General features: G+C 42.4%; 1 protein-coding gene across 6 annotated transcripts in view; it reads left to right on the top strand.

Annotated features, from left to right (window-relative positions):
• ATP8A1 (ATPase phospholipid transporting 8A1) overlaps window positions 1-12,625 on the top strand; it is a 222,352-nt gene that overhangs the window by 61,742 nt on the left and 147,985 nt on the right. For all 6 annotated transcript variants that reach the window (XM_075930509.2, XM_006111916.5, XM_006111917.5 and 3 more), the window contains 3 exons: window positions 2,071-2,182; window positions 3,033-3,198; window positions 9,285-9,412. In XM_075930509.2, coding sequence (XP_075786624.1) covers window positions 2,071-2,182; window positions 3,033-3,198; window positions 9,285-9,412 — 406 coding nt within the window. The remainder of the gene's footprint in view (window positions 1-2,070; window positions 2,183-3,032; window positions 3,199-9,284; window positions 9,413-12,625) is intronic.

Genomic DNA, 12,625 nt, shown 5'->3' with positions numbered 1-12,625 from the left:
GGCAGAAGGGATGGGATCAGGGCAGTCAGCCCTCAAAGCTGCCTGCACCGTGCCTCCACCCCACACCCAGAGCTATGTGGAGCAGCGCTCTGGTCCTCCTGTGGTGATTCAGAGGAGGTGAGGCAGTAGCAGAGGTGGCAGCCAGGAGTCCCAAGTCCTTTTGAATTGCTGGGCCCCAGGGCAACTGCATTCTTTTCCCCCTTGTTGGTGGGCCTGATAGAATCTGTTTATAGAAAGTGATTAGGATTCTGTTCCATAGTCTTCATAGTAAGAAAAAAGATGAGGAAGAGTCCATGTAGGTTTAAGTCTCTTAAGGCTTAACTAATTAATGAAGAAGATAGGATTCAAGATAGAGGCTCTGACTTCCATCACAGCTTGTCTCTTCAGCTGCTCTGCTAACATTGGTAGATCTGGCAGAAACATATTTTCATAGTTTAGTCAAGCCCTTCATTTTTGTGAAGGCATTGCTAGTGGAAATAGATTGAAGAATCTAGGAATTTTTTGGAAAAATTGTCATTGATTCATCCTCACTTGCAGCTCCTAGGCCTTCATGTCTTGCGTAGAGATTAGGCCTTGGGCAAGACTGCTTGGAAGAGCTTAGATGCAAAGTGAAGCAATATGCAAAGGAAAGTGTGGATAGATTTCCTCCTTTTGTAATCTGGACCCAAAAATCATGAACATGGACAACATCCTCTAAGGATGCTGGAAACATTTAGACTGCTACTGTGTAAAGGGAATGGAATAAAACAGGCTTCATTGCATCAGTTTTCTAGAAATGAGAGCAGAAAATTAGCAAGAGAAAATAAAAAATATGTATATTTTCATAATGCTGCTTTATGAAGAATACTATTTAACTGAAGTACATACATTAACCGATACAAATATTATCAATTTGTTTTGCAATCTGAAAGTAAAGAACATACAACTTAAAAAAAATCAGATTACTATACATTTTAAATAGAGGATCATGTGTATAAAGGATATATGTTTGTTTGATATGCTGTATTTGAAATATCCTAATGTGATAGTTCAAATAACATTATTAGAGTCATTTAAGAATTAATTTGGAAACTACATGGCAGAGCGGCATTGCTGTCATTTGTGTATCTATGTGGACAGAGCTGGAAATGGGATTTGTTGTAGGGAATGGTTTCTGGATTATTATTTTGTGTTGTGTGGTGCATAGTTGGTTGTGTCCACATATCTACCCAAGTGACACCATCATTGGACCTGGCCACATAAATGCCCCTCTGATCTATACATTGGCCAAACCGAATTGTTTCTACCCAAAAGAATAAATGACACAGATCAGATATCAAGAACAATAACAATCAGGAACAAGTAGGAGAACACTTCATCCTTTCTGGACACTCACTAACAGAATTGAAAATTGCCATACTTGAGAAAAAAATGTCAGAATCAGACTTCAGTATGAAACTGCAGAGCTGGAATTCATATGCAAATTTGACACCATCAGACTGGGTCTGAATAGAAAATGGGAGTGGTTAGCTCACTACAGAAAGTAATTTCCCCCTCTTTTGGTATTCTCACCTCATCAACTGTTCGAAGTGGGCCACATCCACTTGACTTGGCCTTGTTAGCATTGATCTTCCCCACAGTAATGTAACACTCCAATCTTTCTATGTGTATATATTCCTGCCAAATTGAAGTGTCCCATTTTATGCATTTGAATAAGTGGACTCCAGCCCACAGAAGCTTATGCCCAAATAAATTTGTTAATTTTTAAAGTATCATAGGACTTCTCATTGTTTTTGCTGAAACAGACTAACATGGCTACCCCTCTTAAGAATGGATGAATTTCAGTTTATAAATACATATGACTCTCTGAAGATATTTCTCATGCTATTATACAAAATAAAGGAAAATTTCTAATATTAAGTGTTATTTTCAAAATGCCCATTTAATAGTCTTGTATTTAGTGACGTAGCCAAGATTTTTAAGAAATAATGGTGATTTTGTGAATCCCTAAGTTTTTCAGCACTCAATCTGAGATGCTTAACAGGTGATAAATTATTTTATACTGAAAAAGTATAAAATGCTTTCTTCCAGTACTGTTCCACTGGGACCTGACCAAATTCTACTACGAGGAGCTCAACTAAGAAATACTCAGTGGGTTCATGGAATAGTTGTCTATACTGGACATGATACAAAACTCATGCAGGTTTGTCATTTAAAAATGCATATTTTATAAATTCTCTATTTTGTTAAGTTTTGATACAGTTCTTGTTAAACAGAAGCCATCTTTACTCTTTGTGTCTTTACAATATTTTAAGTTAAAGAGACCAAAGATCTATTTTAATATTGGCTTCAAGAAAACATTTAAAATATAGTCTATTTGTAACAAAGCTGTTTTTTGTGAGTTAGATCGAGTTTTCAGTGACAGGCACGTCCTGTTCCTTTAAAATTCATATTGAAATGGTGATTTTACCAATCTGGATCACTGTCGTTTGCTTGATAACCATTGTTTGATTTTAGGACTGCTTGCTAAACTGTCTTATTATGTGTCTTCCTCATAGCATAGAAGGAAGAATCCTTTTAGAAACAGTGTGAAATTAATTCATTTGAAAGTTGGGGGAGAGGAAAATGTCAAAATCCCAAAATGCTATGACTTTTTTCTGGTATTTCAAATATCACAAGTGATTTGTAGTTGTGAAAATAAATGAATACATTTTGTTTAGTGATATATTATCCTTGTTTTTATTACATTTATTCATTTTCTAATTTGCAAAGGTCAGTGATTTGAAATGGATTGATTCAACTTTAATGTCTGTAAACAAGTTTATTCTGTACTGAGATGATTTTTTGGGATGTTGTATTTTGCTACTAGCTGCTGTTATGATTTTTCTGTAAGATCAGACATAATGCTCAGGATACATATTATGAAATCTATGCTGACATGATCAGATATATAGAATGTGTAGAAAGAGACACAACAAGATAGTTTGAAAACAGTAGAAAACTACTCATGTACCACATTTCATACTTATTTACAATTTTCTTGTATTTCACAGAATTCAACAAGCCCACCTCTTAAACTCTCTAATGTGGAACGAATAACAAATATTCAGATATTAATTTTGTTCTGCATTCTTATTGCCATGTCTTTAATCTGTTCTATTGGTTCAGCTATATGGAATCGGAAGCATGCCCAAAGGGACTGGTATCTCAATCTGAACTGTAAGCATTAAAATAATTCTATCAAATATTTTGTTGTCCAAATCATACTTGCATAAGTTCCTTAATTAAAAAATGGGGCAGTAAAAGATTCATCTTTTGTATTTACATATTGATTTTTATAACATTATCAATTTTCATTTACCATATGTATTACCTAAAAAGATATCGAAGCTGATGTACAGTGTTTCTGGACCATTTAAGCCTCTTGCTAAGTTCAGTGAGTGTTGAAATCACCCCGGGAAGGGAAGTTGGTATTTATACCTCCACCATCTTTTAAGGGTCTATTAAGGAACAACTTTCCTTTCAGCCTCCTCTCCCCCATTCTGACCTCTTCCAGGCCCTTAACTTTTACTTTATTTGTGCCCTTTCCCCAGTACATAAAGTTGTCAGTTTATGCTGCATTATACCCTTCTGTATGAGGGTCTGATTATATCTCAGCCTTCAGCTGCTTGTAGGAAGCATGATCTTTAACAGGCTGCTTTTAGAGGAGGCAGGAAAGAGATAAATCTATAGGAAACCCTATGACACATTTCAATGGACAGCTGGCCTAGCAGCAGGCATGACAGTCTTGAGCCTTCAGTTCCATGAGCAAGAGTCAGAGTAGCTGACTTTAACAAAGGAACTAGATCTAAAGGAAGCCCTTGTGATGTATTATGGCGAGCAGATACTCAGTCAAATGTGCTTCAGACTCTCCTTTAGTAATCATCTAGCATTGCTGACCGCAGCATGGAAACCAGGGTAAAGAGGCAGCAAAACTTCAGTTCATCCTACCCAGATGACACCCACCTCTTCCCCCCTCTTCTTTTGAAGCACCAGACCGTGGATCTGAAATCAAAGTATAGAGCTTAAAGTTTGTCTTTGTCAATAAAGAAACTGTAGGAAAGTAAATTGAAGCTAAGCTCTTAAATTTTGATTTGACTCAGCAAGAAGCCATCTGGGGTTATGGAAAACCTTGATTCCCTTTGCCATTGTACTGAAGGATGAGAGGAGAACTGTTCAAAATGTTTTTAAGCCAAGATGTACATAAGCAGTTCTCTAAATCCAGGAACTCATGCCTTCATATTACAGAAAGTAATCTGAATCCAGCGGCCCTTGTTCTGATCAGTAAAGACTTTGTTGGTTTAAAATGAGGTATATTTTAATTGAGCAAGCAAGCATTGAGCCAGTGTTCAAAGTAGGAATGTAAAAAGTTGTTTAAAAATGTAACTGAGCAACTGCTAAAAATCCTAGCGGTGACATGGTTACATGTGCTGCGGGCTCTGCAGAACAAAGCTTATATATAAATTATGTCAGCCTCCTGCTCCCGGGGAGCCAGCGTGTAACCTGCAGCATGGCGCCCGGGCTGGGCCTGTCATGGACAGGGGCTGCTATGGGCCCTGCAGGTCAGAAGCAGCTCCTGCCAGTGAACCAGAACCAGTAAGCCTCACCCGTTAAGAGTGGGGCTTACCAATTTACCAGTTAACCATTTACATTTCTAGCTCAAAGGCCTGTTATTCATTCCCTAGTATGGGCATTTTTGACAGCTGCTCAAAATAGTCTTTTCATTGGCTTGAAAGACCAGTTACAAGATCAGTATGCTATCTAGAAGATCCATGAATCATGATTCTGGATCTCACATCTGTGAATCTTATCTACTCACAAAACATCCTGGAATGGTGAATAAGGTCTTCCCTTTGGTTACTGTTACTTCTGGCTGAGTCTCCTGATTCGTGACTGCTTCTTTGGCTGTTGGAACTGTACGGGTTGGACCTCCCTGGTCCAGCACCCTTGAGACTTAAGCTGCTTTGGACTAGGGAATTTGCTGGACCAGGGGAGGTCAGTGCTCCCTTGCTGGCTGCCCCCAGATTTCTTGTCTTTGAGGCTCCTTGACCTATTGCTGGTCCTGTTGATGCTGGTGCAGGTCTCCCCACTTTGCTGCCTGCCCACTGTCCCAGGGTCTCCTGGGGTTCCCCATGGGGACCGCTTGGCTGCTGCTGGCCCCAGTTCCGCAAAGTGTTTCCTAGAGTTCCCAGCTGGGGCCACCCGGCTATCCTACCCCGCTGCTAGGGCTGCCTCACTGCTGGTGGGATTCCGTGGGTTCCCCGGCCAGGGATGCCCACGTGGGCCAGCCCCACTTCAGCTTGGGGTTCCCTGGCGAGGGCTCTCCGGTCACCCTCGTCCTGCTACCTATTTTATCAGATGAATTGGAGTGGAAATTACAGAATCTGGGATATATATATAACGGCAAAAGTACTTCCTTGTCAATTGGAGGACCAGTGTTAACTAGCTTCATTAAATCAGGCTGCATGTATGCCAGAATATCTAGTTTATTAATGGGATACTCTCTTGAGAATTTGCCAAGAATTGAAAAGGAGGAAGAACAGAGATTATGGGGTCTGTGCCATCACCTTATACTTCTTTTGATTCTTCTGCTCGCTGTTTCTTCCTCTACTTTTGATGATCCTATGAATTTTCAGTACATGACAACTGTACTGCAACATAACTGGCTAGGAAGAGTTTTTCTTCATTTCTGAATAGGTTTGAGTTATTTTATATTCATCTTGCTGCCGGCATAGTAAATGTATCAGCTGCTTCAGAGAAAGATGGTGGTTCTAAGTTCTGTTAAGATACTGTGCATTGTGAATTAGGGGCATGATTTCCTTGCTTGATGAAAGCTACTGCAAGTTTAGAGTGGCATAGCTACCATGAGCAATGGCAACAGGGGCTTAGCTGAACTGTGCAGAGTATGTAACAACTATTTTCAGGTTGGTTTGTGTTCTGCACTCCGCAGCCTTGTCTCTGCTGTGCTACCTGTGCTACAGGTATCATCATCTGTTAAAGACAGATTACTAATTGTTTTTATTTCAAAGAGAAACTGTGGAGCTCTGACTTAGTGATGAGCATGATTATAAATGGGTGAGTAAAATTGTCAGGTATCCCTAAAAACTCTTCCGGAAAAAAATAATTTAAAAACTTAATTTGTCTAATCACTAGTGATGTAATTAATCACTGGAACTGATAACATGGAAAAGTAGTGCAAAACTGTTAATCAGTTGTGTCATACTATTATTCCAGACTTTGTATGCACATATGTCATGTAAGCATGCTTATTTATGAGATGTCTGGTAAAACCATATATCTGTGCCTTTTAGGGATGTAAAATCCCATTTAATTAGTTAATCCGTTAAATGTTAATTTTAACTGGTTAACTGATTAAATAGGGATGGGCGGGAGTGGCCCCCATGCTGTGGGCAAAGACTGCTTCAGCCCACTGCTTCTGGTCCCACTCTGGGTTGCTGGCTCCCTGCTCACGCAGGCTAGGAGTTGGCAGCCTCACACGGGGCCAGAAGCAGCAGCCTTCGGGGAAGGGGAGAGTTGCCCTCTACCTGCAGTGGGCCGCTCCTGGGTAATGGTTAACCATTTCCCAGTAAGCAAGAACCATTAAACTTAACTGGTGGTTCTTCAAGTAGTGTCCCTGTAGGTGCTCCACTGTGGGTACTGGTACGTACTCATGCCGGCAACTGGAGATTTTTCTAGCAGTGTCCACTGTGCACACGCCATGGCTCCCCCTCGTGCCATTGGTGTACATTAGGTGCATGCATGGCGCAGCTCTCTCAGTTCCTTCTCCACTGTCCATGGCAGCAGATAGAGCTTCTTTCCTTCCTGCTGTTCTACAGAGAAACGACAAAAAAAAACCCAGTTAATTCCACTTAGTTTCCTCACATTTCCAAGTTTTAAGCCCAACCCTATAGCCAAAAAAAAAAATTCTGTTGGCCCACCGCTTTTCATTGCACCTAATGCAGAGATCTCCCTGCCTTCAAGAGGCGTGCCAGGATGCTATGCCTGTCTCTGATGAGCATTCTGCATGTATAAAGTGCCTTGGAGTATTGCACCAAACACAGAAGTGCCCTCACTGCTCCAAATTGATGGCCAGAGCAAGGATATATCACGTCCCTCTATCTCTTCTAACAAGTCCGTCTCACAAATGAGACTATCTCTAGCCCAATCCTTACCCTCGGCACCGACTGCCTCGAGGGTCAGCACTGTGGACAGGCCCAGCACATCGGGCACGGCACTGCCCAAGATGTCGGCACTGAATAAGAGGGCGCACTCGTAGCCCAAACAAAAACAAGCAGCACCAGCTGCACCAAACAGCCAATACAAACACTGCTAGACAGTGAAGCAGCCAACTCACTCGGCATCGGCACCCAAGAGACCCTGTGCCGATATGCCACCACCAGACCAATCAGCACTGCCTACTTCCATTGCACCGAGCAATATGAGAACCTTAGCATTGACGGCACGAAGCTCCTGTCAGGAGCTGCCCTTCACTGGCACCAGGGGCAGACTGGCCTGGCGGGATACCGGGAATTTTCCAGTGGGCTGTCCTCCGAAGGGCCGGCTGGCGGCTGCTGGAGGAAGAGGGGGATTGTGAGAGGGCCCCGCAGCCCTGCACTTTAAATTCCCTGGCCCCGGCCATGTACGGGGCACGGTGGGGCCAAGGGAGCACATGAGCGGCGTGCTCAAATGCCACGCAACAGCTGAGAGGGGAGATACCTGGACGTGGTGTGACATCATGGCCCAGGACTTCTGGTCGCAATAACCTCCAGTAGACAAGTGAGGGAACTTGCTGCCCTAATGGCAGACCTCCCTTATACAATGTTCACCAAAGACAGAGTGACACTTCGACACTACCCCAAATTTCTCCCAAAAGTTCCCTCTCCCTTCCACATCAGTGAACTGATACACTTACCTGCGTTTTTCACCAAGCAACACACTGATCCATCAAACGCAGCATGGCACACCCTCGATGTCCACAAATTGCTCGCATTCTACATTGATTTTACGAGACCCTGGCGGATATCTCCTAGACTCTTCCTATCCTTTGTGGAATGATCTAAAGGTCAAGCTGTCTCTTCTCAGAGGATCTCCAAGTGGAGCTCTTCATGCATCTACACATGCTACACCATCCACAACAAAGAACCACCGGGCACCATCACTGCCCATTCCACTAGGGCCATGTCCTCTACAGCCACTTTGCTCAAAAATGTACCTCTTCAGGAAATTTGCAAATGCAGCCACTTGGTCATCAGACCACACATTTGTACAACATTACGCTCTGGCATCTTCTATTGCATCATCCATGGATGTCGGACAAGCAGTATTATTCTCTGTCACAACAACAGGTTTCCAAACCCACCTCCATGAGCTGACTACTGCTTTATAGTCACCCAGAGTGGAGCACCCACAGGGAGACTACTTGAAGAAGAAGAAAGAGTTACTCACTTTGTGCAGTAATAGTGGTTCTTCGAGATGTATGTCCCCGTGGGTGTTCCACTACCCTCTCTCTTTCCCCTGCTTTGGAGCCTCATGCTCTACTAGCACGGGTAGAGAAGGAATGGAGGGAGATGTGCCATACACGTGCCTAATGGATACTAACAGCACAAGAGGGTGCCGCGACGTGACAGACAATACTAGAAAAATCTCTGGTCACCGGCACGACAACACACCTGCACCCAGAGTGGAGCACCAACAGGGATGCATATCTCGAAGAACCACCATTACTGCACAACTTCTTACCTATTAACTGGTTAACTAGTTATGCGTTCACATCCCTAGTGCCTTTTGTAAAAACCATGACAATACCATTTCTTATAGTATCTTGTTGCTTTACCTTCAACTATCGGAAGTAAGATGTGTAGAGGAGGTGTTAGGATGTGTTTTTTCCCTTCCCACAAGTTTCACTTTAAAAAAGATTCTCAAATTTAGAAAGTCCATATTTAGAGTAAAAGTTCAGTTGTTCTTTATTTATTCAAATTGGTTTGATCTTCTCTACAAAGCACATGCAGAAATATAGGGATATGTCTAAAGAGGAAAAATTCAGGTAATCTGCTTTTTCAAATTTGGAAAAAAAATGTTAAGTAAATTAAAACTGCATGTGATCACAATCCCTATATTATAGGGGAGGTGGTATAACACATCTCAAAATACCTAAAGAACTTACATGTGTATATTTCACAAAAGTCAACAAATCAACAAATGTTGTCTATTGATTGCCTAATCAAAAGAGTGTTTAATATTACAAATGCTTTCTTTTATTTTAACAGATGGTGGAGCTAACAATTTTGGACTGAATTTCTTGACTTTTATCATTCTTTTCAATAATCTCATTCCCATCAGCTTATTGGTTACATTAGAAGTTGTTAAATTTATCCAGGCATATTTCATAAATTGGGTAAATATGACACTTATTATGACTTACATTTATTTCTAAAACCAAATATTACCACTTGTTCGTAAATCATGATAGGTAGTTCATTTCTATAGATAAAAATCTTTTTATCTTCATTTTTCTTTAATTTTTGCTGATACATAAGTCCACATTTTAAAATATGTAATATTAATCACAGTATCATAGAAACCAGAAATGTTATGTGATCAGATACTGTTCTTTGGAAACTCAGGATTTTTTTCTGCAGCATATTTCCAGTATTTTTCTCTTTCCAATTTTTAAATGTTCTGCCAGTAGGGCTTTGAGTAGACCCCAAAGGAAAACCATTATGTGTTCTAATAGATACATCTATTTCAAGACATTTTTCTGATATTCTGCGTAAATTTTCTTTGTTAATTTCATCCACTTCCTTCTGATTATACATTCTGGTACTACACTGAATAAATTCTCTGCCTTTGTGTGCTTGACTCCAAATATGCGTAGACCAATTATGCCCCCTTCTAATAATCTTTTAGGCAAGCTTTAGGGTTTTGCTCTTTTATTCTTATTTACATTAAACCCCCTTTAGTTTGAGTGGTTTTGAAAATTAAGTACCCACAACTGATAGAAAAATTCCCGCTGTGGAAACACTATTCCAAATTGTATGATCTTGTACCTTGATCAAATATGTAAAAATAAATATCTCTGTGTGCGAGATGTGATGTGTAAAATAAATGTGTGTGAGATATGCATGAAGATTAAAAAAGAACAGCAACTCATCAACTATTATATTTCTGTTGGTTCATTTTATGATAGCACTAAAATGTTATAAGCATTGTACAACAAGAAAAGAAGACAAAATGCACTGCCTATTTGAATATCATTGGGTATGTCTACACTACAGCACTAATTCGAACTAACTTAATTCAAATTAGTTAATTCGAATTAAGCTAATTCGAACTAGTGCATCTAGACCTAAAAACTAGTTCGAATTAGCGTTTTGCTAATTCAAACTAGCATGTCCACATTGAGTGGACCCTGAACCGGGGTTAAGGATGGCCGGAAGCAGTGCCGGCAGGGCATCAGATTAGGACTTAGAGCGTGGAGCTGCTGTCTCAGGCTAGCCGAGGGCTGTGCTTAAAGGGAACCGACCCCCACCCCGGACAGACAGTTCTCAGGGGTTCCCTGCTCGCTTGTCTAACTCGATGAGGGACAGCAAAGCAGTCCTGGCTTGGAGTGCCCTGAGTGCCCACACTCGGCACATCACAGCACTCCGCCATCAGCCCGGCTGCACTTGCCGCAGGCTGCCATCCGGGGAGGGAGATCGATCGGGGGGCTGCAGGAGAGCTTCCACCCCGAAGAGTCCGCATAGCCACCCCAGTCCTCCCCATCGGGGGCTCGTACCCCATTCCTCGCTCACCTCCTTCCACTTACCCTCCCCAGCCCCCCTTTCTGATGTACAAAATAAAGGACACGTGTGTTCAAAAATAGAAACTCTCTTTATTGAACAAAACTCGGGGAGATGGGGAAAAGGAGGTGGGAGAGGGGAAGAGAGAGGCTGGGAGAGGGGAGGGCAACTAAAATGATCAGGGGTTGGGAACAGGTCCCATATGAAGATAGGCTAAAGAGACTGGGACTTCTCAGCTTAGAAAAGAGGAGACTGAGGGGGGATATGATAGAGGTCTATAAAAGCATGAGTGGTGTGGAGAGGGTGCATAAAGAAAAGTTCTTCATTAGTTCCCATAATAGAAGGACTAGAGGACACCAAATGAAATGAATGGGTAGCAAGCTTCAAACTAATAACAGAAAGTTCTTCTTCACAAAGCAAATAGTCAATCTGTGGAGCTCCTTGCTGCAGGAGGCTGTGAAGGCTAGAACTAGAACAGAGTTTAAAGAGAAGTGAGATAAATTCATGGAGGTTGGGTCCATGGAGTGCTATTAGCCAGGGGGTAGAAATGGTGTCCCTGGCCTCTGTTTGTGGAAGGCTGGAGATGGATGGCACGAGACAAATGGCTTGGTCATTGTCTTCGGTCCATCCCCTCCAGGGTACCTAGTGTTGGCCGCTGTCGGCAGACAAGCTACTGGGCTAGATGGACCTTTGATCTGACCCAGTATGGCCATTCTAAGCTCAGGGATCAGGGTCGGGGGTCTCAGTGGACCCCCTTGATTTTCATGCACACCTGCTCCTGGGTGGCCAGGCTGGCAGCTATCCTTCCCTAGACGGCCACTTTCCTGTGCCTAGTGCGGAGGTCATGGATGAGGTCCACAAAGTCTGCACTAGACCAGGCGGGCGCCCGCCTCTTGCGGACCTGGGCAGGCTCCTGGGAACCACCAGCCTGGTCCCGGAAAGAGGCGGAGGGCTGGGTGGCAGCGGGTGACTGGCTCGAGCCGTGCCAGGTGCAGGGTCTGCTGGCTGGGTGCTGGCAGGCTTGCACCTGGCACGGGCACCGTAGCCAGCCCGTGCTCCTTTAAGGGCTCCGGGGCCGGGAGGGGGGCAGAAGAGTTTCCCTGGTGGTGCCCAGAGTAGCCACCAGGAAAAGCTGGGGAGGGCTAGCCTCCCACTAGTTCGAATTAAGTGGCTACACAGCCCTTAATTCGAACTAGTTAATTCGAACTAGGCATTAGTCCTCATGAAATGAGGTTTACCTAGTTCGAATTAAGCGCTCCGCTAGTTCAAATTAAGTTCGAACTAGCGGTTTGCTAGTGTAGCGCCTTTCAAAGTTAATTCGAACTGACATCTGTTAGTTCGAATTAACTTTGTAGTGTAGACATACCCTTAGTGCGTGTCTACACTGCACCGTTATTTCGGAATAATTGGTGTTATTACAAAATAACAATGCGAGTGTCTTCACAACAATTACATTACTTCAAAATAATAACAAAATAATGGGCGACTTATTCCAACTTCTGTAAACCTCATTCTACGAGGAATAACTCCTCTTCCGAAATAGATATTTCAAAATAGCTGCAGTATGAATGCTTCTCTACTGCTATTTCTAAATAGCTCCTTACCACGGCCATTCTAAGAAATTTCTCTCCAGTGCTTCCTGGGGCTCTAAATTGAGATAGCACATCCACATTAGGAGAACCTGCCTTGGACTAATTTTGAGGCTTCCCTGTAGTATGGACGCTTTATTTTAAAATAAGCTATTTTTGATATATCTTCCGGAATAACTTTTTCTGAAATAAGCATGCACTGTAGACGTACCCTTAGACTCTAAAAGACAAAAAAAAAAA

Source organism: Pelodiscus sinensis, chromosome 4 (genome assembly GCF_052426305.1).
Source record: "Pelodiscus sinensis isolate ZL-2025 chromosome 4, ASM5242630v1, whole genome shotgun sequence".
Classification (NCBI taxonomy): domain Eukaryota; kingdom Metazoa; phylum Chordata; order Testudines; family Trionychidae; genus Pelodiscus; species Pelodiscus sinensis.
This window is presented reverse-complemented; position numbering and strand designations above follow the sequence as displayed.